At 33.9% G+C, this 22,546-nt stretch overlaps 1 protein-coding gene across 1 annotated transcript; it reads left to right on the forward strand.

Annotated features, from left to right (window-relative positions):
* The first annotated feature begins 457 nt into the window (after nt 1–457).
* Nucleotides 458–22,291, forward strand: LOC113854807 (succinate-semialdehyde dehydrogenase, mitochondrial). Its single transcript, XM_027486044.1, has 20 exons — nt 458–659; nt 1,117–1,230; nt 1,305–1,404; nt 2,296–2,344; nt 3,361–3,448; nt 3,576–3,686; nt 14,426–14,488; nt 14,604–14,714; nt 15,310–15,375; nt 15,460–15,537; nt 15,647–15,724; nt 16,712–16,778; nt 17,238–17,323; nt 17,603–17,635; nt 17,738–17,770; nt 18,598–18,698; nt 20,641–20,726; nt 20,896–21,002; nt 21,091–21,168; nt 21,866–22,291. The coding sequence occupies exons 1-20, from the start codon at nt 546–548 to the stop codon at nt 21,902–21,904; spliced, it is 1,602 nt and encodes a 533-aa protein (XP_027341845.1). The 5' UTR covers nt 458–545; the 3' UTR covers nt 21,905–22,291.
* Nucleotides 22,292–22,546: the final 255 nt, after the last annotated feature.

Consider the following 22,546-nt stretch of genomic DNA (forward strand, 5'->3'; position numbering starts at 1 on the left):
ATCTTTTAAAAAATCGATATTCCTTCAAATTAATTCTTATAAAAAATGTTAAAAAGACTAAGCTTGATTGTTTTTTTTAAATATAGTTTTTTGTTTTTAAAAATAAAAAATAAAAAAACTTATTTGTTAAAACTAAAAAACAAATTAATAAAAATTCAATTAAAACAGTTTTAAAAATTAAATCATCAAACAAATTTTATTTTAATTTTATTTAAAAAAATATTTTAATAAAATAGTTTTAAAATATATTTTTTAAAATTAAAAATAATTCAAACAAGCCTTAAGTATTTGGTTGATTATTGGATAGTTTCAAAATAAAATTTTAATATTTTTTTATCATTTCAATTTATAATCAACGGTGAGGGCAATTTTGAAGACACGCGTTATACGACTTTATTTTCGTTCGTTTGCTTTTACCGTTTTACTACAAGACCGCTTCCATGCTTTTATTTTATTCAAAGAGTGGAATAGGAGTAGTGTTTTCTTGGTTATTTATTTTGGTTAAATAAACAAAGCAGTGCCATTTTCTGTGAGGAGCACCGCAAATGGCAGCTTTGAACGTTAGTCGCATGGCTCTGCGATCGTGGAAGCTTTTCTGTCGCCCTTCCCCTCTTCTCTCTATGAAGATGCATCCATCCTCTCCTCCCCTCACTCGAAAGGCATCCCATTCCTCCCCTCTCTCTCTTTCTACTTTTCCATCGTTTTCACTTTCACTGCTTCAATCTTATTTTTCTGATTACCATTTTTACCTTTATCATGTCCAAATTTGGTATTCAATGATCGGTTTTATGTGTTTATCATCTTGTCTATTGAGTAATACATTAAATTATCAGCATTAGAAATTATCAAATATTTTTCATTTTAGTTCGTGGTGTTGTAATTTCAGGACCTAAATGACTGTCGTTTTGTAACTATAAAAATGATCGTTGTTGGGTAATTTCAGAGACTGAAATGATATTTTTGTAATTTTAAGGACTAAATTTCTGGTGCTCATAATTTCAAGGACTGATTTAATGCATTACTACAAAATGGATTATTATTATTATTATTATTATTATTATTTTGTGGGATACTCTTGCTACTTGTGCATGAGTCGGGGGTTTGTTTGAATTGCAGATAAGCATCGATGCAAGGGGTGTTGCTTCCCAGCTTAATAGTTCTGGATTGTTGAGGACACAGGGCCTTATTGGAGGGAAGTGGACTGATGCTTATGATGGCAAAACCATAGAGGTTGGCATAGCTATCTCTCCCTCTCTTCTCAATGCTTATTGTCTAAGCATCTTATGTATGTCATGCTGTTGCAGGTTTTTAATCCAGCAACTGGTGAATCTATTGTAAATGTTGCTTGCATGGGTGGAAGAGAGACGAATGATGCAATTTCTGCGGCCTATGATGCATATGGATGTATGAAACTTTCCAGTTTGATGATATATTTATCCTATATTTCAGATTAGAAGCTTAAATAATGGAGAGGATTAAGATATGTTACCATAAATACTACTGGAAATATATGTATATGCATAAGTTACTCAGTGCGTAGTTATTGAATAACTGAGGTACTGATGTTTCTTTTATAACATTTGGGGCAAATTTTCTTACAGTATAAACGCAATGAGATTGTTACCACGAATAACAATAAAGAGTTTTGGTAAGAAATGAAGTTGAATGGTCATTCATTTGTTTTCTTTTCTTATTAGCTTGCGGCCCTGTTAAGAGTAGCATCCCTTGCTACAAACAAAATATTAACTTTTGTTAAACTAAATTGGAAGGGAGTAGCTTCCAATTGAAACTGGGGGTAGTAGTTAATATTGTACATTGTTTTAAAAGAATTTCAACTTTATTTTCAGAATGTTTGTATAAAGTGAGGGACTGAGGCGTTAACATATTTCAATATATAGTCATTGGTGGTGGTTATTACTCTACTTGATTTGCTCTGCTTCTATCATATCAATCATACCGTTTTATCTCATAAAATACCTTTGCTGAGGGATTGATGTTGTCCTGGTTCTCAATTTATGTTCATGTAATTCCTTACTTGTTATTACCACTGAGCAAATGGATCAATTAGCAAGGGGTTGTTCTATCTTAACTTGTGGTCTTGAGTTCGAGTCTTAGTGAATGCAATTATGTTAAATACTCATAGAGTGTAGTCGACTAGTCGGCTATAGTAATCTTACCTGCCTTGAATAAGATTGTTTCCAAAAGAGGATACATGTGGTTTAGACAAAAAAAATCTGTTATTCTTATTGGTGGTTTATTCACATTATTATAATAACTAACATTTCATTTGTGTAGCATGGAGCAAAATCACTGCTGCTGAGCGGAGCAAATTTCTGAGGAAATGGTATAGTTGCTCTTTGCTGATTTCAAGACCCGCCTGCTTTTTTGAAATATTTTAGTTATCTTCTGATTGTTTTAAGCTTTGGGACCATTTGGTGCTGTTAATGTAATTAAATTTATTTTAGCCACAAATACTGCTTTTTCTAGTATCATTTTTTATTATTACCATATTGTGTTAATTCACTTCATAGAGTTATTGCACTAAAGTACTAAAACAGTTTGTGCTCATTTGATATGATATGTAAATAAGCATGTTCACAACATTAGACGCTTAAAATTGCAAATTTTAGATGGGAAGTGTTAGAATGTATGAAAAATATCCAATAAAGGCTTTAGACAAGTATACTATGTACATTGAATATTTTAATTTATGAGGAACTTCGTGATGCTGTAAATTAAGGTAGATTGGAAATGCTAATTGGATTTTGAATTCTTCAATGGCACCAACTTTATAATTCTGTAGTATAAGGGGTTGATTTGGGATTGCTACATATAATACTTTCAGCAGAAATTCTCAGTAGCATATAAGACAATGATATACTCATGATATATGTATAGATAAGTGTTGGGTTGTGTGCTTGGTTAAAAAAATCATTAATTGTGAAGTTGTATTTTCCTATCTTTTTTTTTTACCAGAAAGACTTTATAAAGAAAGTAGTAAAGAAATGTTATTTGTCTCCCTATCTATCTTCCTTCTCCCTGTACACATTTGTTCATAAATTGTAAATAATAAATATTGTTGGTATTTTAAATTAACTATGTTTTTTCTTACCTTCAAGAATTGCTGCATTGGTTTATTATTATGCAAATTCATAGTACTTAATTATACACTTGTTGCTAAATTTAACAGGGAAACAAAGAACTAGTTTTTTCTGTTATTTTTCTGCTTGATTGCATTTGTTTAAATTAGAGTAGTTCCTGACTTTAATGAAGTCTGAATATGTATCTATTTGTTATCTAGTCACCTTATTTTGTCCTGATGATAGTTAGATTATGTTAATTTTCTCCTCAATTTTCAAGGTATGATTTGCTAATGGCACATAAAGAAGAACTTGCACAACTTATAACCTTGGAGCAAGGGAAACCTCTTAAAGAGTCTATTGGTGAGGTACAACATGGGTGAATTTTTATTATTGTGTACTTTGCCAATTGTTTCTTTTGTTTTCTTTTTTTATGCTTTTTCCCTAGTTGAATTTTGTTATTTGTACCGTATGTATGAAAGTGACTATTTGCAGATAAACTATGGGGCTGGCTTTATTGAGTTTGCAGCTGAGGAGGCAAAACGTGTATATGGAGATATAATTCCTGCACCATTAACTGATAGGCGATTGTTTGTTCTTAAGCAGGTAAATTTCAAGTTTAAATTTGGTGTCATAAATTTCATAGTTCAGCAGTTTCCTGGGGAAACTTTATAGGTAACCTGCACAACTGATTTCACTGCAATTGTTCATGATGGGATGCCTACACTTAGGGCACTGTGCTAAAAGAAGTGGAATATGATATCTTGCATTACAAATCTTGTAAAAGAATTAGGGTTGCATTTTAACACATTATTTTTTCATGGTTTAGCTCTAGTTCAAGTGTAATAATTTTTTATTGTGTTAACTGTTTTGTATTTGACCCTTTTAGTCTGTTGCACCAGTTGTACATGAGCTGCATTTTTGCAAGGCAGTGTAAATATATTGTGATGTTAATAACTCTAACCATGAGTTGCAAGTATAGTGTTATTGATGTTTAATACCATCATAGAAATTCAAACTCAAACTAATAGGAGGGAAAAGAGTGAATCAAATGAAGTAAAAATAAAGTAATTGGTTAAGGAATTAAAAATTGGAAGGTGTTATGCAAAAATATTACCAATGCATCCCACTATGATTTTGAATAAGAATTTTCTATTTCTTGCTTTGGTAGCCAGTATCCTGAGGGTACTAATTAGAAAGACCCTTTGAATTGATTACAAAACAATGGTTAATATGGATTTTCATGAAAGTTCAGTACATATTATATGGCATTTAAGTTGGGGATTTCGTTCTGTGTTTCTAACTTGCTATTATTTGCAAAGAACTGGGCATTACTTCCTTTGGTACTGCAATTAGTCTAAATTATTACATTTGCAACAAGTTCATCTCACATTGGTGAATGTGGAATTGTGGATAGAAGGGGAATTTCTCTAGGAACCAATTTTTTTCTTTCATATGGTACTGATCAAGTCTTTCATTGGTTAATTGTAAGGGTGGAAATGGGTTGAGCTGAGGTAGGGTTTGTTAGCCTGAGCCTAGCCTAACACTTGATTCAAGGCCAGAGTTGGAAATTGCCTGATATGGGTAATTTTTTAAAGCCTAGCTTGGCCTTTCTAAAAGCTTTGCTTGACCTATAAGCCACCTATTTAAAAGCTACTTTCCAATAAGGTCTTTAAAAAGGTTAAAAAAAAAAGAAGCCTTCCTCAATATAGATTAATGGGCCTAAATTATATATAAATCAATAGACTTAAACTTTTAAATAAAATAAATATGCAATTTCTAACTAATACATTAATAATAGTCATTCATTATTATTGTTATTGTTGTTATCATTATCATTATCATCCTCATCATTATCATCATCCATATTTATTTAAATAGGTTGGCTTGTTAAGCCTAAAAGACTTTTTAGATGGCCTAAAGTTTGAGTTCAGTGTCAAATAAGTTAGAGTTGTTTTATAAATGCTTGAATGTAATGTTAAATGAGTAAGGTCTTCACACTAGTGTGGAAAGATGTGGATGAAGAAGCTAGTTTATGAATTCTTAATTAGATTTAGTTCATGAAATATTGATAGGCAAGTCTTTAAAACTTGTGGACACTGTGGTTCAAAGAAGGATTAGTATCATGTGTCTTCAAGATACTAAATGGGTTGGAGAAAAAAGTAAAGAGCTAGACACTTAGGTCTCAAACTATGGTACATAAGAAAAATGGGAAGAAAGATTGGAGTAGGCATCATAGTGAACATGATTTAGAAAGAGAATATGGTGGATGTTAAAAGGTTTGTAGACAGGATAATATCAGTAGTGCCTATGCCTTGCAAGTAAGTTTAACAGTTCTTTTGAAAGAAAAGTTTTGAAGACGATTTAAAGGGGTTAGGTCAAGACATTTCACAAGAAGAAAATATCTTTCTAGGGTGTAGAGATTAAGAGAAAAAGAGCATAGAGAGAGAGAGACAAATTAGTGTGATGGAATTGGATATTCTACAATGTGTAGAGACCCTTATATTTATAAGGATACATATGTAACCTTACTGGGCCAAGCCCGTTATTATAATACTAAAATAAACCCTAATCTTAATACGTCTATTCTAACTATTCATAACATTCCCCCTCAAGCTGGAGCATAGATATTAATCATGCCCAGCTTGTTATAAATATAATTGTTACGTGTCCCATTTAAAGCTTTTGTAAACGCATCTGCTAGTTGGTCGCCTGTCCTAACATGAGAGATGAATATAAACTTTTGCTGAACTTTTTCTCAAATAAAGTGACAGTCTATCTCAATATGTTTCGTCCGTTCATGAAAAACTGGATTTGAGGCAATGTGTGTCGCTATTTGGTTGTCAAACCAAAGTTGCACAGGCTTAATACTACCAAATCCTATCTCTTCCAGTATATGTTTCAATCACATTAACTCACAAGTAGTCTGAGCCATCGCCCTGTATTCTGATTCAGCATTTGATCTTGAAACAACATTCTGCTTCTTACTTTTCCATGAAATTAAATTACCTCCCAAGAACACACAATATTTGGTAGTAGATTTTTTGTCCATAGATCTTGCCTAATCAGCATTAAAAAACGCCTTTATTTGTGCATGTCCATGATCTTTATACACAATTGCTTTTCTTAGTGTTTTCTTCAAATACTTCACAATGTGGATTAGTGCTTCCCAATGAGTATTCGTCGGAGATGACATAAACTGGCTAACAACACTCACTGAAAAAGCAATATCTGGCCTTGTGACAGTCAAGTAATCTAGTCTGTCTACTAATCTTCTGTATTTTTGTGGATTTGCAAAAGAAATTCTATCTGCTGTTAGTTTCACTCCTGGCTCCATAGGTGTCTCACATGGTTTAGCTCTTTTTAGTTCGGTCTTAGTCAATAAGTCTAAGACATATTTTTTCTATGAAAGGAAGATTCCTTGCTTAGAGTACATGACTTCAATACTCAAGAAGTATTTCAGAATTCCTAAGTCTTTTGTCTAAAACTTGGTTTGAAGAAATTTCTTAGGTTGCTAATTTCTTCTTTGTTGCTACTTGTAATAACAATACATCAACATAAACAAGTAAAATATAACTGTGGTTAGTCTGTTTGTGAAATACTGTATGATCACTCTCATTCCTCACTAATCCAAATTCCAAAATCACATCACTGAATCTCTCAAATCATGCTCTAGGTGATTGTTTCAAGCTATATAATGACTTTTTTAAACGACATACTCTTCCACGCTCCCCTTGAGCAATAAAGTCAGATGGTTGCTCAATGTACACCTCCTCCTGTAAGTCTTCATGTAAGAATGCATTCTTGACATCTAGCTGGAATAATGGCCAATGATGCATAGCCGCAAGAGAGATGAAGATGCAAATAGATGAGAGTTTAGCAACTGGAGAGAATGTGTTAGTGTAGTCAATGCCATAAGTTTAGGCATACCCTTTTGCAACAAGGAGTGCCTCCAAACGAGCCATAGAACCATCCGGATTAACTTTCATAGTGTAAACCCACTTACAACCAATAGCCTGTTTGCTCTCGGGAAGAGGAACCAAATCCCAAGTATCATTCGTTTCAAGAGCCAACATTTCTTCTTCTATAGCATGTCTCCAACCATCATGACTGAGGGCATTTGCAAGGGTCTTAGGAACAGAGAGAGAGTCTACACTAGCCATGAAGGTTTTAGATATAGAGGATAAATGAGTAGACGTCACATAAGATGAAATAGGATATGTGCAAGATCTCTTATCTTTTCGAATAGCAATAGGAAGGTCAAGGTCAGACATAGGATCTGTTGACACTTGAGGAGATAATGGTCGAGGTTGAGTATCATCTTAAATATCATTAGCTATGGGAGGCACATCATTTGAAGGCTGTTTTGGCCGACGAGAGTATGTTCGTTCAAAGAACTTGAAACTTGTATCAATAGGAGCTAGAGTTGCAATAGGATGTGTAGATTGGACAAGAGTATAAGTTAAGAAGGGTTCATCTACCTTATACATGGACTCAAAAGATGAGGACTTAAAGAATGGAAGACCTTCAAAGAAAGACACATTTGAGGAAATAAGATAACGACTAAGATAAGGAGAAAACAATGATAACCTTTTTGTGACCGAAAATAACCTAGAAACACACATATACGGGACTTTGGATCAAGTTTAGTTACCTGAGGATGAACATCAAATACAAAACAAATGCAGCCAAAAATTTTAGGAGGTAAAAAAAAAGAGAGATTGTGAAGGAAAAAGTATAGAGTGGGGAATATCACCATGTAACACAGATGATGACATGTGATTAAATTAAATATGCAGCAGCAAGAAGAGCATCAGCCCAAAAAAGTTTAGGAACTTTCATTTCAAACAGTAAAGCATGGGCTACCTCTATAAGATGACGATTTTTATGTTCAACTACTCCATTTTGTTGTGGGGTAACAATACAAGAAGACTGATGAAGTATGCCATGTTTATTCATAAAATTAGTAAAAGATGCATAAAAATATTCTTTAGTATTATCACTTCTAAGAATGCGCATACAAGTATTAAATTGAGTTTTAATTTCAGCATAGAAATTACAAAATATAGAATAGACTTCAGATCTAGATTTCATAAAAAACAACCATGTTACAAGAGAATAATCATCTACAAAGGTAATAAAATATTTAAAACCAGATTTAGAAGTAACTGGACAAGGGTCCCAAACATCAGAATGAACAATTTCAAAGGGGACATGAGCTTTTTATTTAAACGAGGTAAATAAACATTACGATGATGTTTAGCAAACTGACATGACTCAATAAAAATTAAACTCTATATTAGGACATAATTTCCTAAGAATTCCTAAAGACAAATGACCCTGACGGCAAATGAAGTTGGAAAGAAGACATTGTTTCATTCCTAGACGCAATAGAAGCTTGCGGAAGTCCTTCTTCTAATAGATATAGCCCATTAGATATTCTACCTCTACCAATGATCCTTTGTGTCACTAGATCCTGCAAAATATAAGAATCAGAAAAAAAATGTTACTGAACAATTTAATGATGAAGTGATTTGGCTGATGGACAACAAATTTAAGAGGAATTGAGACAAATATAATACAGAGGATAAAGGTAATGTTGAAATTGGAGTGATATATCTGTTGCCTTTAGTATGGACAGTAGAACCATTAGCGAGTGTTACAGAAGAATGAGAACTGGGTAGACAAAAAGAGGAAAAGATACCTGAATCCCCAGTCATATGATTAGTAGCGCTAGAATCAATGACCCAACACTTGGAAGAAGAGGAAAGACGTGCAATAGGATTACCTTTTTGGACCAAAATGGCTGTAGAGGATATAGACGGCTGTTGGGAAATCTGAAATTGAGTATACTGAAAAAAATTCCTTATCACTCATATGCACAGTACGTCCTTCTTTCTCCTGAGTAGCTATATCAGGTTAAGATACCGAGTTAGCGAAGCGGGAATTACCTTGTGAGTGAAAAAACGACTGATTCTATGGAGGATAAGTGCATTGATTCCGAAAATGGCCAAATTCGCTACAATTGTAGCACTGTACAATACCACGACCTCCACTACGCCCACGGCTACGATTACCTCTACCACCATTGCGACCACCACGATGACCGTATTGGGCTGCCAAAGTAGAGTGGTCAGGAGATTCATTTTCTGTAGTGCTCTTAAGCTCTTCAAAGGAAGACTGCATAACTTTGGAGAAGACATCAGTAAGATTATCAACTTGCTTGCTTGACAGAATCTGAGACCAAACTACCTTATATTCCGGATCAAGTCCGGAGAGCTAACTTAAAGTCATGAGTTTCTTTTGTTGCGCTATCATCTCGTCAATAGTTTTGCAGGTGAAAAGAGATTGTATCTCTTCAGTATGCTTCTTAAACTCCAAAAAATAATTCATTAGCTTCCGCTTATTTTGTTTGGGTTGATAGTTTATCCTGCAAGAGAGCATATAACCGATTCAAATTATCAGGTTTCCCAAAAATAAATTGCTAAAAATCCCACAACTCTTTCACAGTTTTGCAATAGGTAATAATCAATGTTATCAATGGCGAATGGCGGAAAGCAAAAAAACTGCCATAAAATTATGGCGGATGCCATGCCGGAATAATGACGGTCATATATATATATTGCAAAATGTGATATAAAACTAGAAAACTAACTGCTTATAAAAGAAGGAAGGTTTTGAGAAAAAAATAATAAAATGGTTCTACAACATTGAAAAAAAACTGAAGTTATAACAGAAAAATAGAGAATTAAAATAAATATGGAGAAGGAAACTTGGAAGTGAAAACAGAAAAATAGAATCAAGAAAACAAAATAATAAGGAAAAACGAAAAAAATGGGAGAGTAAAACAGAATGGGAAAGGGAAAAACAGAACTTAAAAAAAAAATAGGAGAGGGAAAAATTAAGAAAGAGGGAATAAAAAGCTGAAGTTATAACAGAAAAGTAGAGAATTAAAATAAATATGGAGAAGGAAACTTGGAAGTGAAAACAGAAAAATAGAATCAAGAAAACAAAATAATAAGGAAAAACGAAAAAAATGGGAGAGTAAAACAGAATGGGAAAGGGAAAAACAGAACTGAAAAAAAAAAATAGGAGAGGGAAAAATTAAGAAAGAGGGATAGAGTCCAAAGAAACAAAATAGAAAATGGACGTTGGAAAACAGGGCCTTCCACTCACAGTTGCCGGAAAACAGCCGGAAAGGATGTCTTCTCCGGCAAAAATGGTGAAGGAGATCAAGGAGAAGTTAGCTGCAGAGAGAACCCTAAATATTTTATCCTTCAGAAAATTTACCACTTGATAAGAGAAGGTAAATATTTTAAGTGGAAAAAGTCTATTTTGCCCTTCAAAAACCCTAAAATACATAAAGCAAGGGCAAGATTGGAATTTTGCTCTCTTTCTCCATTACACTTCAAAAGTGCACACCCACACCAAGACACTACAATTAGGGCTTAACCTCTGCGAAGAAATACTTCACAACAAGCATCACATGGCGAACCGCTGCTCCCCAGCGGCACAGTAGCCCACTGCCGCTCCACAGAGGCACAACAGCGATGAAGAAAGGAAGAAAATATGTGATTTAGGGTTTGGGCTCGTAGATTTTCTTTTTGGAGCAGGTTCAATCAATGGCCCAACTCAATTTTTCCTGCAAAAATGCCATTTTTCTACATTTTCCGCCATGGCCGCTGTTACCGCCATGTGCGTAACGGCCGTCATTGAAAAACGCCAAAAAAGGGTAACGTTGTAACGGCGGGGTCAAAAACTGCCACCGAATTCCGCCATGGCGCCGCCATGGCTGCCATTTAACAACACTAGTAATAATTGCTTGTAATCGTCTATCAACAGAGTTTATTAGTAACGCAAGGATTTTTTTGACGCGTATCTTCCATGTGTCAACATCCTTAGAATTGATAGGTGCTATTTTAATCAAATGATTATTCTTTCCTATTCCACCCAGGCTAATCTCAAATAAATACTTCCACACCATATTCTGTAAGTTTGGATAGAGATATAATCTCTGTAACAGCTCTCTTGTGCTGTGCATCTTGCACATCCTAGCTATCATGTTCAAATTGTAAACGTTGAATTACTGTATATTTTGGTTACCAGAAAAATTTTCCATTCCCACAGCAGCCATGGTTGGCCTTTTCTAAAACTGCTGTTTTTTTTGTTTTTTCCGGTGGCGCGGTCGCGGTGGCAGCGGCGGCGGGGGTGGTGGTGGCAGCAGTGGTGGTGGCGACCAAGGAGAGAGCCTAGAAAGCTCTTGATACCATGTAGAGATTAAGAGAAAAAGAACATAGAGAGAGAGACAGATTAGTGTGCTGTAATTAGATACTCTACAATGCGTAGAGACCCTTATATTTATAAGGATACATATGTAACCCTACTGGGCCATGCCCGTTATTATAATACTAAAATAAATCCTAATCCTAATACTTCTATTCTAACTATTTATAACATAGGGGGGTCTAAATAAATATGTTAGTTGTGAGGCAAGGTAAATTACTACAACTTATGGTAGTTTTGGTTTTGAAGAGATAAATGAGAAATGACAAGTTATTTTTGATTTCTTAATAGCTTATGCTTTGAAGGTTGTGAACATTTGTTTTAAACTTTTAAGAAGTTTTAATCTGAGAGATAAATTTTGGTGCTAAGATGCAAGTATGCAAGAAAAGGTCAGAGATAGGAGAAAGTGTTTTATAACTTGACATGAGTACAATACAACAACAACAATCAAGCCTTATCTCCTTGGGTGAAGTTGGAGAGGTACAATATTGTGGAACATTGGTTAGGTATTAGTATGTTAGAAATGAGACAAGGAAAGCTACGAGTGAAACACGATTTAAGATTTTTGAAGAGTTTTATTAGATCATAGGACAATGAGTGGAGTATAAAAGATATATAAGTTCATCAAAAATAGGAAAAGAGAATTAAGAGATTTAGATGAAGTAAAACACTTTAAAGATGAAGAAGAAAAATTTTTGGTTACATATAAGGTTATCAAAGAGATATGAAAGAGCTATTTTTATAATCTTTTCAATGATGGACAAAAATTAATCAATAATATAGAAGATTTAGAAAGTTAAGTGAAAGATCAAGATTTGACTTGCTATCACTGAATTTGAGTTGGAGAAGTAGAAAAAGCCCTTAAAAGTATGAATAATGATTAAGCTATTGGCCTTGATAATATTCCTATTAAAACTCATTTAGGATAGAAAATGATAGGATGTGAGAGTTGAATAAGAGTAAGATAAGATAAGAGGAAGATAGACTTTCATCTTAGAGCGTGTTTGGAATAGTTGTAAAAATTAGATTATTTGAAGAATCGATTGTGTGTAGAATCAATTATGTATAGAATCAATTATGTGTAGAATCTGTTTTTGTTTGGGTATGTTTGCTGAAAAATGATTATTGGAAAATTTTATTTTGTCCCAACAGCTTTACAAAGAGAATGCCCAATTTTTAGCTTTTAACCCAACAACTTTTCTCTTTAGAAAATAACAATCTGCAGCTTTTAATTTTTTCACCCAAACGTGATTTTAATCAGCACCAACAGCTTTTTTATCTCAAAAAGCTGTTGAAAAGCTTTACCAAACATGCTCTTATTTTAAATTTGATGCAGCCAAAATAACAAAGCAGATACATTGTGTTGTCTTATCTTCTTTATTTCTAACTCAGGCCTTCCATAGGATAAAATTTATATTGGATTGAAGGATACGACATTGCTATTGGATAAACATATATTCCATTGGTTCAACAAACATCACAGATAGAATATGATAGGAAAAGATATTTATCTTGTTCACTAAATGAACCCTTGAAGTTTAGAAGTGCATAGGAAAATAAGACAACATTTGGGTCACTAAACTATTTAATGAGATTATGAAATCTAAGAGAATGTTAGATGAGTAGAGTACTGTGGTTCCTTTATTTACGAACAAGGAAGATATTCTGAATTGTGTTAAAAAGGTCTATAATAAACATTAGTATTCTCTAAAGAGGTTGATAGAAAGGTACTAGAGTAAAGAAAGAGATTTGCATATGTTTTTTATTGACTTTAGAAAACATGGAGAAGCACTTTGCTTCCATAGGAATAATAGATGAAGAAAAGATGCATAGGGTAGAGAAGGCTTTGCAAGGACGTGCTTACGTTTGGTGGTTTGTGTAGAAACTAGAAAGTGGACTATCCAAGTGCATCATGGTGGGACCTTTGTGAGGAGCAAGAAGATGGAAGGGAAAAAATAAATGGTTGAAAATTGAGAATCAGAGTTGTAGTTAGAAAAAGGAACAGAAGATGAGGTTTTAGAGAGAATAGAACCAGCAACTGAAGGGCAAGAACCAAATGCAAGAAAGTTATAACTTACAATAATTGGGAGAAGTCTAACAAAAGCAACCAAACAACATTCTAGATGAATTATTAGAAAATATAAGCAAAAATGAAATTCTTGAGATCAAGAATCATAGTGATAGAGATGGCATAGAGACGAGTCTTCTTTTGGGTTACAAAGGGGAGGAAAAAAATTGAGAGAAGCTCCATGTTTAGGATGCAAGGGGAGCCAAGGACTACACTAACCAATGGAGGTTTTGGGCAGTACAAGCATAATCAGGTGTACGATCATGATAATCATCAGTTGCAACCATGTGCAGTAGTGCAGTTTGCAAGAGAGCCATGGGAATGGGATATCACTATTAGTATAATTATAGAGCCTCTGATACTCTGTTTCATGGCCAAAAATAGCACATAATATTTATGTTTGACCAGGGAGGAATGGAAGCTATTTTTGGGCTGCAAGGTGGGATTGATGTGGTCATCATGCTTCAATTGGTTAGAACATTAGTGGCACTCCATTTTAGCAGCCATAAGCTGTTCATGATGTGGACAAGGTGAGGCTTTAGGGGGAAGTACTGGTAGATAATAGATATCCATTAGTACTTAGTTTGTTGGGATGGGACTGTTAGTGAGGACTTCTGTTAGTTAGTTAGAGAGTAATAAATAGAAGGGACACTATAAATAATGGGGAGAGATTGAGAGAAATAGAGGCTTGGAAATTATCATAATTTGTGGGAGAGTTTCCTAGTCTCTTGAATATCAGGGGACCTATTGCAGTACCATCTTCCTGATTTCTTAATCTGCTTCTACATTGGGAGTAGGGATGGAATAAGTTTTTTCTCGAGAATGATTCACTTTTCTAATAATTGGTTCCAGTTTCTATTTAGTTTCAATTGCTTTTATTTTGAAAGTTTTAGAATATGATTTTACTGATTTTAATATCACTTTCTGTTTGATAATCCTGAATCTTAATATCTAGATACATGGCTCATACTTACCTCTTTTCTGGGATTTGCAGCCTGTAGGGGTTGTAGGTGCAATTACACCTTGGAACTTTCCCCTTGCTATGATAACTCGGAAGGTAGTTTGGTTTTGAATCTTTACTGTCCAGATTTTACCCATTTTCACTTTTAAGTGCTTTTAGAAATTAGTGAATAACAAAGAATATGGTAATTATGTGTTTTCTATTATATTAGGTTGGTCCAGCCCTTGCATGTGGCTGTACGGTGGTCATAAAGCCCTCTGAACTTACGCCTCTCACTGCTTTAGCTGCAGCAGAGCTTTCCATTCAAGCTGGAATACCAGCGGTAGTTTCTTAAACCTACTTTTATGAGAGTTGTAAAAGTTCATTGCATATTTGGCCTACAGGATCTGTAATTTTCGTTGTGATGTTTGGTAATTTAGTAATTAAATTTATTGAAAATCTCCATAGAGGCATGACATTTGTACATTGGGACCTTGTGATGTTTATAGAAAGTTCATTCTGATATTTTGGCATGTAACATGCTGTTATTGTAGTTTCTTTTCTTGTCTTTTACTAACTATACTATTTTACTGTAATTTTGGTCCCATTTCAAATATGTTAATCTTTGTTGTACAAATTTCATGTCCATGGAGCATAAGTATTGTACGTGTGAAGTAGGTCAGTGAAGAAAATACTAAGTTAGCTCCTTTGGATGTCCTTAATCATTTTTAGTTTTTCCACTGGATTGTGTAAATCTTACAGCAATTTTGATCCCAAGTCTTTAGTTTATCGATCTCATTTGTGGCTAAATTTTGTAGATCTTTTCTCTGCCTTTTATTCTTTCCTACTTTTCCCATAAATGAAGCTCCCTTTATTCTTTTTTATCCTTACTGCCCATCTTTTATGATTCTAATGGTTGTGATATTTTAATGACATAGGGTGTTGTGAATGTGGTAATGGGAAATGCTCCTGATATTGGGGACGCTATACTTGCAAGTCCACAGGTTCTGTGACAATGTAATTTTATGATGCAATTACCTTGTGAATGTTATTGAACATCTGAGAAAGAAATTATCAACCTTATTTAGGTAAGGAAGATCACGTTCACAGGCTCAACAGCTGTTGGAAAGAAATTGTTGGCTGGTTCTGCAGAGACGGTTAAAAAAGTATGCTTAGATATTGTCATGAATTTCTTCATACACGGTCTAAACATCACTCATTATATTCTAAAGGATTTTTCACCCTTATGTATATATATACATTTTAAATTTCTAGGTATCTCTGGAACTTGGTGGCAATGCACCTTGCATAGTTTTTGATGATGCTGACCTGGATGTTGCAATAAAAGGAACTGTAAGTTAGAAAGCATGACAATGCATGGTAGTTGTAATGGTTCTTTTGTTTAAAATATTATTTTTTATGGATGCTGCGCCTGATATCTTCTGATGATGGCTCTAACTGTAATGGATAATTCTTGTATCCTCATTCCTTATAATGATTATATGAAAATATTCATTATTTCTTCCACTGCATAATTTTTTATGCTTCTGTTAGATTTTATTTATGAGGCTAGAACAAGTGATCCTTGCTTCCTATTCCTTAGAATCAGTGGGTAAATTAACCCAAGTTTTTAAATACACACCTTACCTTGTCAAATTTGTGTTGAGTTTTTTAGACATTAGTTATATCCTTCGCTTAGATTTTTCTTTGTCCAACTTTTAACTGCTGAAGGTTAGGTATAAAAATATTTCTTTGGCTTCAAGTCTTATCTATTTTGCTATGGTGGACTGGTGATGCTATTTTATTGAACTATCTTTCAGTAGCCTTTTGTGGTTTTGACTTTTGACCAATTTGTAGATTTTTTCCCTGAAAAATAATCTTCAATTGATGATTAATTATTTTCTAATTGTATGTTTGAGATTTTAACGTGTGCTCTATGTTGTTGTGCTCTCTCTCTCGCTCTCTCACACACACACACTAAAAGCACAAAACACCATCAACTTGGGGCTTTTATAACTTCCCCAGTTTAATTTCAGCAATTTTGGAGATTGTGTTAATGTGAACTAACTGGTTCTGGTTCTTTCTTCTTGGAGATTATGGTTTCTATGCTCGAATTCTTTTGTTGATTTGAATCAATGGGTAGATTTGTGGTCGGGCAATTCCAGCAGGGGGGGGAGGGTAGTAATGACCAGCAAAGCTGAATAAAATGATTAAAATTGAAGAGGCTTTTAATTTTGGGTCAATTGCTAAGATTGACAGTTGAGGAACATGCTGTGATTCCCCCTGCCATTTTGTAATGGTGATATAAATAATCATAACATTTCATTAATTTGATTGCAGCTTGCAGCAAAGTTCCGCAATAGTGGACAAACATGTGTCTGTGCAAATAGAATTCTTGTGCAAGAAGGTTAGATGAAAATGGTGGTAAAACTAATGATTTTACAATTATAATGCATTTGTCTGATTTCTTTGCAATTTTGCTCACGAGAGTTGTGTTTGTGTACTCCTATTGGTTGATTGGCTGTTTGAAGTTTATGCCAATGTGAAAATGTGCATTTAGATACATTATTCCATTTTGGATAAACTTCTCAACAACCATTTAATGGAGAAGAAAATAAAATGAATCAAGAAGATAATATGGATCAAACTTCTATTAGTTAAAAATCAACTTATGCCCCCTCAACTTTTTTAAAAGTTCCCTCGTTTAAGTTCTCCATAAGTTGATTTTAACTTATGAGAGAAATTTAATCATTTTACTTCCTTAATTCGTTCTATTTTCTTTTCCTATGAATACTTATTGAAAAGTTTATCAAAACTGGCTCTGATAGACATTGATTTCTTTATTTAACCAAGTTGCTTTGTGAAGGTATATATGAGAAATTTGCAAATGCTTTGCTTGATGCTGTTCAGAATATGAAAGTTGGGGATGGTTTTGGTGATGGTGTGGTTCAGGTAGTTATTGATATATTTTTTTTTCTAATTTTTTATATTAGAATCTGCCTTTTTGAGTCAAACTGTCTTCGAAAATTGCCTGAATTACTTCTCTTTTTTTTCCCACTTATTCCTCAGTAATTTAGATTTCAGAGTACTTTTCAATATGATACTTCCCTTTTAATATTCCCATTACAATATGTTGAGTTCACTACTCTTCAGAATCCTCTCCTAAATTGAGAGAAAATGTGATAGTCTGGGACTATGGTGTAACTCAATTTCATATCCATCTCTGAACAGGGTCCTCTGATCAATGAAGCCGCTGTCAAAAAGGTTTGTGTTTTCCTTAGCATTTCAATTTCTATTTGTGTTGTTGCAGGGTGTCTCTTCCAGCTCATAGCAACTTCTTGGTTTACTTTGTGGTTTTCCTTACAGGTTGAGTCCTTAATTCATGATGCCACCTCAAAGGTTGGTTTTTTTTTTTTTTTAGCTTTTCCTTGCGTGTGCATCTCTACCTCACCCTCCTCCCCCCTATACATTTCTACGACCTTTTTGAATTATAAATAATGGAGTTAAGATCCCTTTTGGGGATTACTGATGTTTATTAATAATGCAATTTCTGTGTCCATATAATTTTCCTCCTTTGGAGTTATTCTTGGGATTATGCTTAGTGTGGAGGTGTTTGGCATTTTTCTGATGCTTTTTGCTACTGGGCTGTATGCTTGAACATAAATGGAGCCTTATTTCACTAGGATCCAGTTCGGGTAAGCTTAGCAGAAGTACTTGTAGGAGAAGAAAATAAGAAGATAAAACAAATAAAATTTATCTCATAAGTTAAAATCAACTTATGCTCTTCAACATTTTAGAAGCTTTTTCAATTAATATTTATAAAATGAGGTTCATAAGTTGATTGATTTTAACTAATAAGAAATATTCTATTTATTTTATCTCCTTCTTTTCTTCTCCTACAAGTATTTTTATAGAAGTTCACCTAAATTGGGTCTAGATGGGGTTAGCTACATTGATTGAACAATGCCATTATGCTTTAACAAAAACCAAATTTTCAGAAAATCCCTTTATATCAGGGTCTTTTTTATTGGTTTCTTCTAAATCTTTTCTTTGTTCTTTCCATATCTGTGTTCTATACTTGGACTTTTATTTGAAATGGTTCTTCATTTTGTTTCAAATATACTTTTTCCTTTAATTTTCTCTTGAAAAATATAGTAAGATGGATAAATATGTCTAATAATTAATATGATGATAGTTCTGACAATTCAATTCCTTTTGATTTGTAGGGGGCAAAAGTAATTCTTGGGGGTAAAAGACATAGCCTTGGATTAACTTTTTATGAACCTACAGTCATCCGCGATGTCAACAATGAGATGCTCATATCAAGGTAAACCTTTTTTGATGTTGTGCAGGTTTCTGAGTTGTGCCTCACATTAGACTAAAGTTTTGACCAGTAGCTTTGACATGATGTTTTAATTAATTTCTAGACTAATTGATACTCACAACTATACTGCACAGTTTGGTTATATTATATAGTATTTGGCCTTATAAGTTGGATGTTGTTATAATGAATGGATAAAAAGTAAACTCTTAAATTTGGCCTTAAGCCTAGTTCAATCCCAAAAGCAAACTTGAAAGGTGAGAGTTGTTTTAGCCATAGTTATCAATAGTGGCCATAGCGACCGCAATTGTAGCGTAGTGGAGTGAAGCGGCGCAGCCCCGCTATGGCGACCTAGTAGTGTTGCAGTTCAGTGTCATGCCGCGAATAGCAACTGAAAATGGCGGCTGTCATGGCCGCTATGCTCTCTTCTCTGAAAATTTCGAATTTGCCCTTTGTTTTTTAACGTTGAGGCTTTTAAGGGGAGCGATCTTGGAATATTCCCTCCCTTAGTTTCTGAATCTTCTCCCTCCCTCTAACCTCTCAACTCTGCTCTCATTTCATCTTTGTTCTCGATGTTTTCACCACTGGAGTGTGGCCTTTATCTTTGGCGAGACTTCTAATAGGAAAGAGAATTTTTTCTAGTCATCTTCATCTCCAGTGAAGCCTCCAATGTGACCCAGATTGTTTTGAGTCATCTTCTTCAAGGTCAGTGAAGCTTTCGATGTTATCCAGACACTTTCCAGTCATCTTCTACATCTCCGGCGAACTGCACATTTTTCGGTCTGAACATTTTTTTCTTTTCTGTTTTCTGATTTCCTTCCTTTTCTGTTTTGATTCTTCTACTCTGTTCTGTTTCAAATTTCAAAGCTTAAAGTAGAAGTAATAGCTACTCCTGCACCCTTAGCTGTTTGTTATTCATTTCCTTCTCTGATTTGAGTTTTCTTTTTTTGTTTTGTTCCAAATTTGTGTATTAATTTTATATTTCTCAACATGTATATGTTTATATTAGCGGTCATCCTCCTATCACTATCCCCACTATAGCGTTTTTGAGGTTGGCCGCTTTGTGCCACTATCTGAGATTGACTATTATGATTTTAGCCCTCATAAAAGCTCTTACTTTTTTTTTTGTTTAATATTGTACTGGGAAAGACTTGGAACCTGGTAGGTTGCACTGTTAATTGCATTGGAAAAATCTCTGGGATCATTTTTTTTACAGTCAAGGTGGCCCATGTTGGATCCACGACAGAACGCTGCCACCATTTTAAATTTGCCTTAAACTTAATTCAATCCAAAAGCTGATTCATGAGGTGAGGATTGCTTTACTTTATAAGCTCTTGTTTGGTCCATTAAAGATATGTTAAAAAAGTCCAATAATCCATAACCAATTTAATAAAAATCCATCCGACCCATCCATTAATTAATTTTTATGTATGGATATCCAATCCATCCATTTAAAATATATTGTAATATTTTTTTTTTATAAAATAATCTTTAATATTTATTCACATTCAACACTAAAAAATCTAGAACCTACCGTTTAAAGACCTATATCCAACTAATAGACTTTGGATTACTTTACCTAATAAATTACAAAATATTGTGGATGGTTCATTATCCAACCAACAACGAGGATCCAACCCAACCCATTCATTAATTTTTACCTTTATAATTGGATGATTTGGTTAAATTTATGCATAGATGGATCGGATGATTAATGGATTGAATTGCCACCCCAACTTTGCCGATGAGGTTTCAAGCCAATGTAGTTAATACAGTTTACCATGCTTTTTAATGTACTTCCTATGTATTCTATATTTGCAAAAATTTTGGTATAGTTTTATACTTTTATTTCACTTTTTCTTGTATTAATCAGATGGAACTTTGCTGTTAATTTTTGGGGGACTTTTTTCTCTCTATTTTATTTGCCTGCTTGATTTGTTTACACCAGACAGGAAGTATTTGGACCTGTTGCACCCCTTTTGAGATTCAAAACTGAACAGGATGCTATCAGAATTGCAAATAACACTAACGCAGGTAGTTCTTGTCGCTCTATTTTCTAATATGATTCTTCTTTGTGCAGCCTGGAAGGATGATTCCCTTTTTCCTATACTGTCACATTATGTTACTAGTTTTGCCATATCTGGTCACTCTTGGTTTAACGTTGTCAAATTTTTTTGCCATGGAACTACGTGTACCTATGAAGGTTTGGGCTCATATATATTTACAAACAGTATCCAACGATCATGGCGTGTTGCTGAGGCTCTTGAATATGGACTTGTGGGTGTTAATGAAGGAGTAATTTCGACTGAGGTGCATCTCATTCCTTATTAAATGAGATTAAGTGGCAATGGAATGTTTTTGTTGATGGATTTGACTACGCATGTATGCGTTGATGTAGGTGGCTCCATTTGGTGGTTTTAAACAGTCTGGTCTTGGAAGAGAAGGCTCCAAATATGGGATGGATGAATATTTGGAGGTAAGAAAGTCTTCAGCTATGTAATTCTCCTCCTTTGCTTTAGAAACAAGACTGTTTCATAGTCCATGGGGGGTTGATGACTCTCATTTTGGTTGTGGTTTAAAGTAGCTAGAAATAGAAAGGGGATATTTATGAAGCATTTTGAGTGTTGTGGACAGTTAAGGGGTTGTGTTGAAGTCTTGATAGCATTTTTAGATGTTTTTGGTCATTGGAAATGGGCTGGAAATTTGCTATATGAAATAAAAATGATATCATCGTCCTCTGGATGCTCCAAGTGAAGCTTGCACTGTTAGATCATTCAACTTTTTCATATGTAGTATTGGTGGAGAATTAGAAAGATTCCTTACCTTGCTTTTTTCAATGCGAGTAAAAGACAGTAAAGTTTTCTAGCCGAAAGATAAAGTCTCATATCAGCTGAATGCTGTTAAATATGTTTAAAAATGCCTAAAATGAAGCTTCGTGCACTAAAATTTAATTTATTCTTTTGTAATAATGTTGTTCTCGGAGGTGTCAGTGTGTTGTAGTTGGTGTCAATGTTATGTCAAACATGGATATGGCTTCTGTCTTGGAGTTCAATTGCTCAGAACTAGCAAAGCTCTGGACTGAATGCATGCACGGTCAATTTGTCATTTCTTTTGGATAAACTATACATTATAATGTGTGACATTGTTGAAGTTTATTCTCGCTACTTTTCCAGATCAAATACGTATGCTTGGGAAACATGAACAAAGATTGAAGTATGAGATGTACATGAGGCAGTGCCAAGCTAAAGAGGGAGGAATTACCTTGCTTTTGAGTGGAAGAATATGCATATAGCTGCACGCGTGTTCTATACAAATAAGTGCGGGCTTGCAAAAGACTTCCCCTTTTTCTCTGTTTTAGTATTTTTTTTTTCATCTTCTCCCTTTCCATTCCCTAATTTCTATCTTTTAGGATGTTAAATAATAAGGTCTTTTAGAATATGAAAATACGCTCTATAGAAGGTATGTGGTTTAAAACAATGCAAATAGCCTATGACCATTTTTGATATTTAGTTATGTTATTTGAACAATTTTTTGGAACACTTGTTCTGCATTTTTGTACTCTATTATACTTAAAAATTTTCTGCCTTTCTGCCATCACTTCAAAAGTAAAGAAAAAAAAGAAGAAAAGAAGAAGAAGCAATTCCATAATGGTTTGTTTAGGAAGGAGATTTTTGAAAGGAAAGAGAGGAGAGGCCATGTTTTATATTTTAAATTAATATATTTAAAATTAATGTTTTCATAATAAAATATATAAATTGATATAAATTTAATATACTAATAATGTGTTTATTATTATAAATGATATATAATTTTTTAATTTAAAATTAAAAAATATTTTTTATTTCAAAACTCTT

This window comes from Abrus precatorius, unplaced genomic scaffold (genome assembly GCF_003935025.1).
Source record: "Abrus precatorius isolate BTA unplaced genomic scaffold, Abrus_2018 Scaffold11, whole genome shotgun sequence".
NCBI lineage: Eukaryota > Viridiplantae > Streptophyta > Magnoliopsida > Fabales > Fabaceae > Abrus > Abrus precatorius.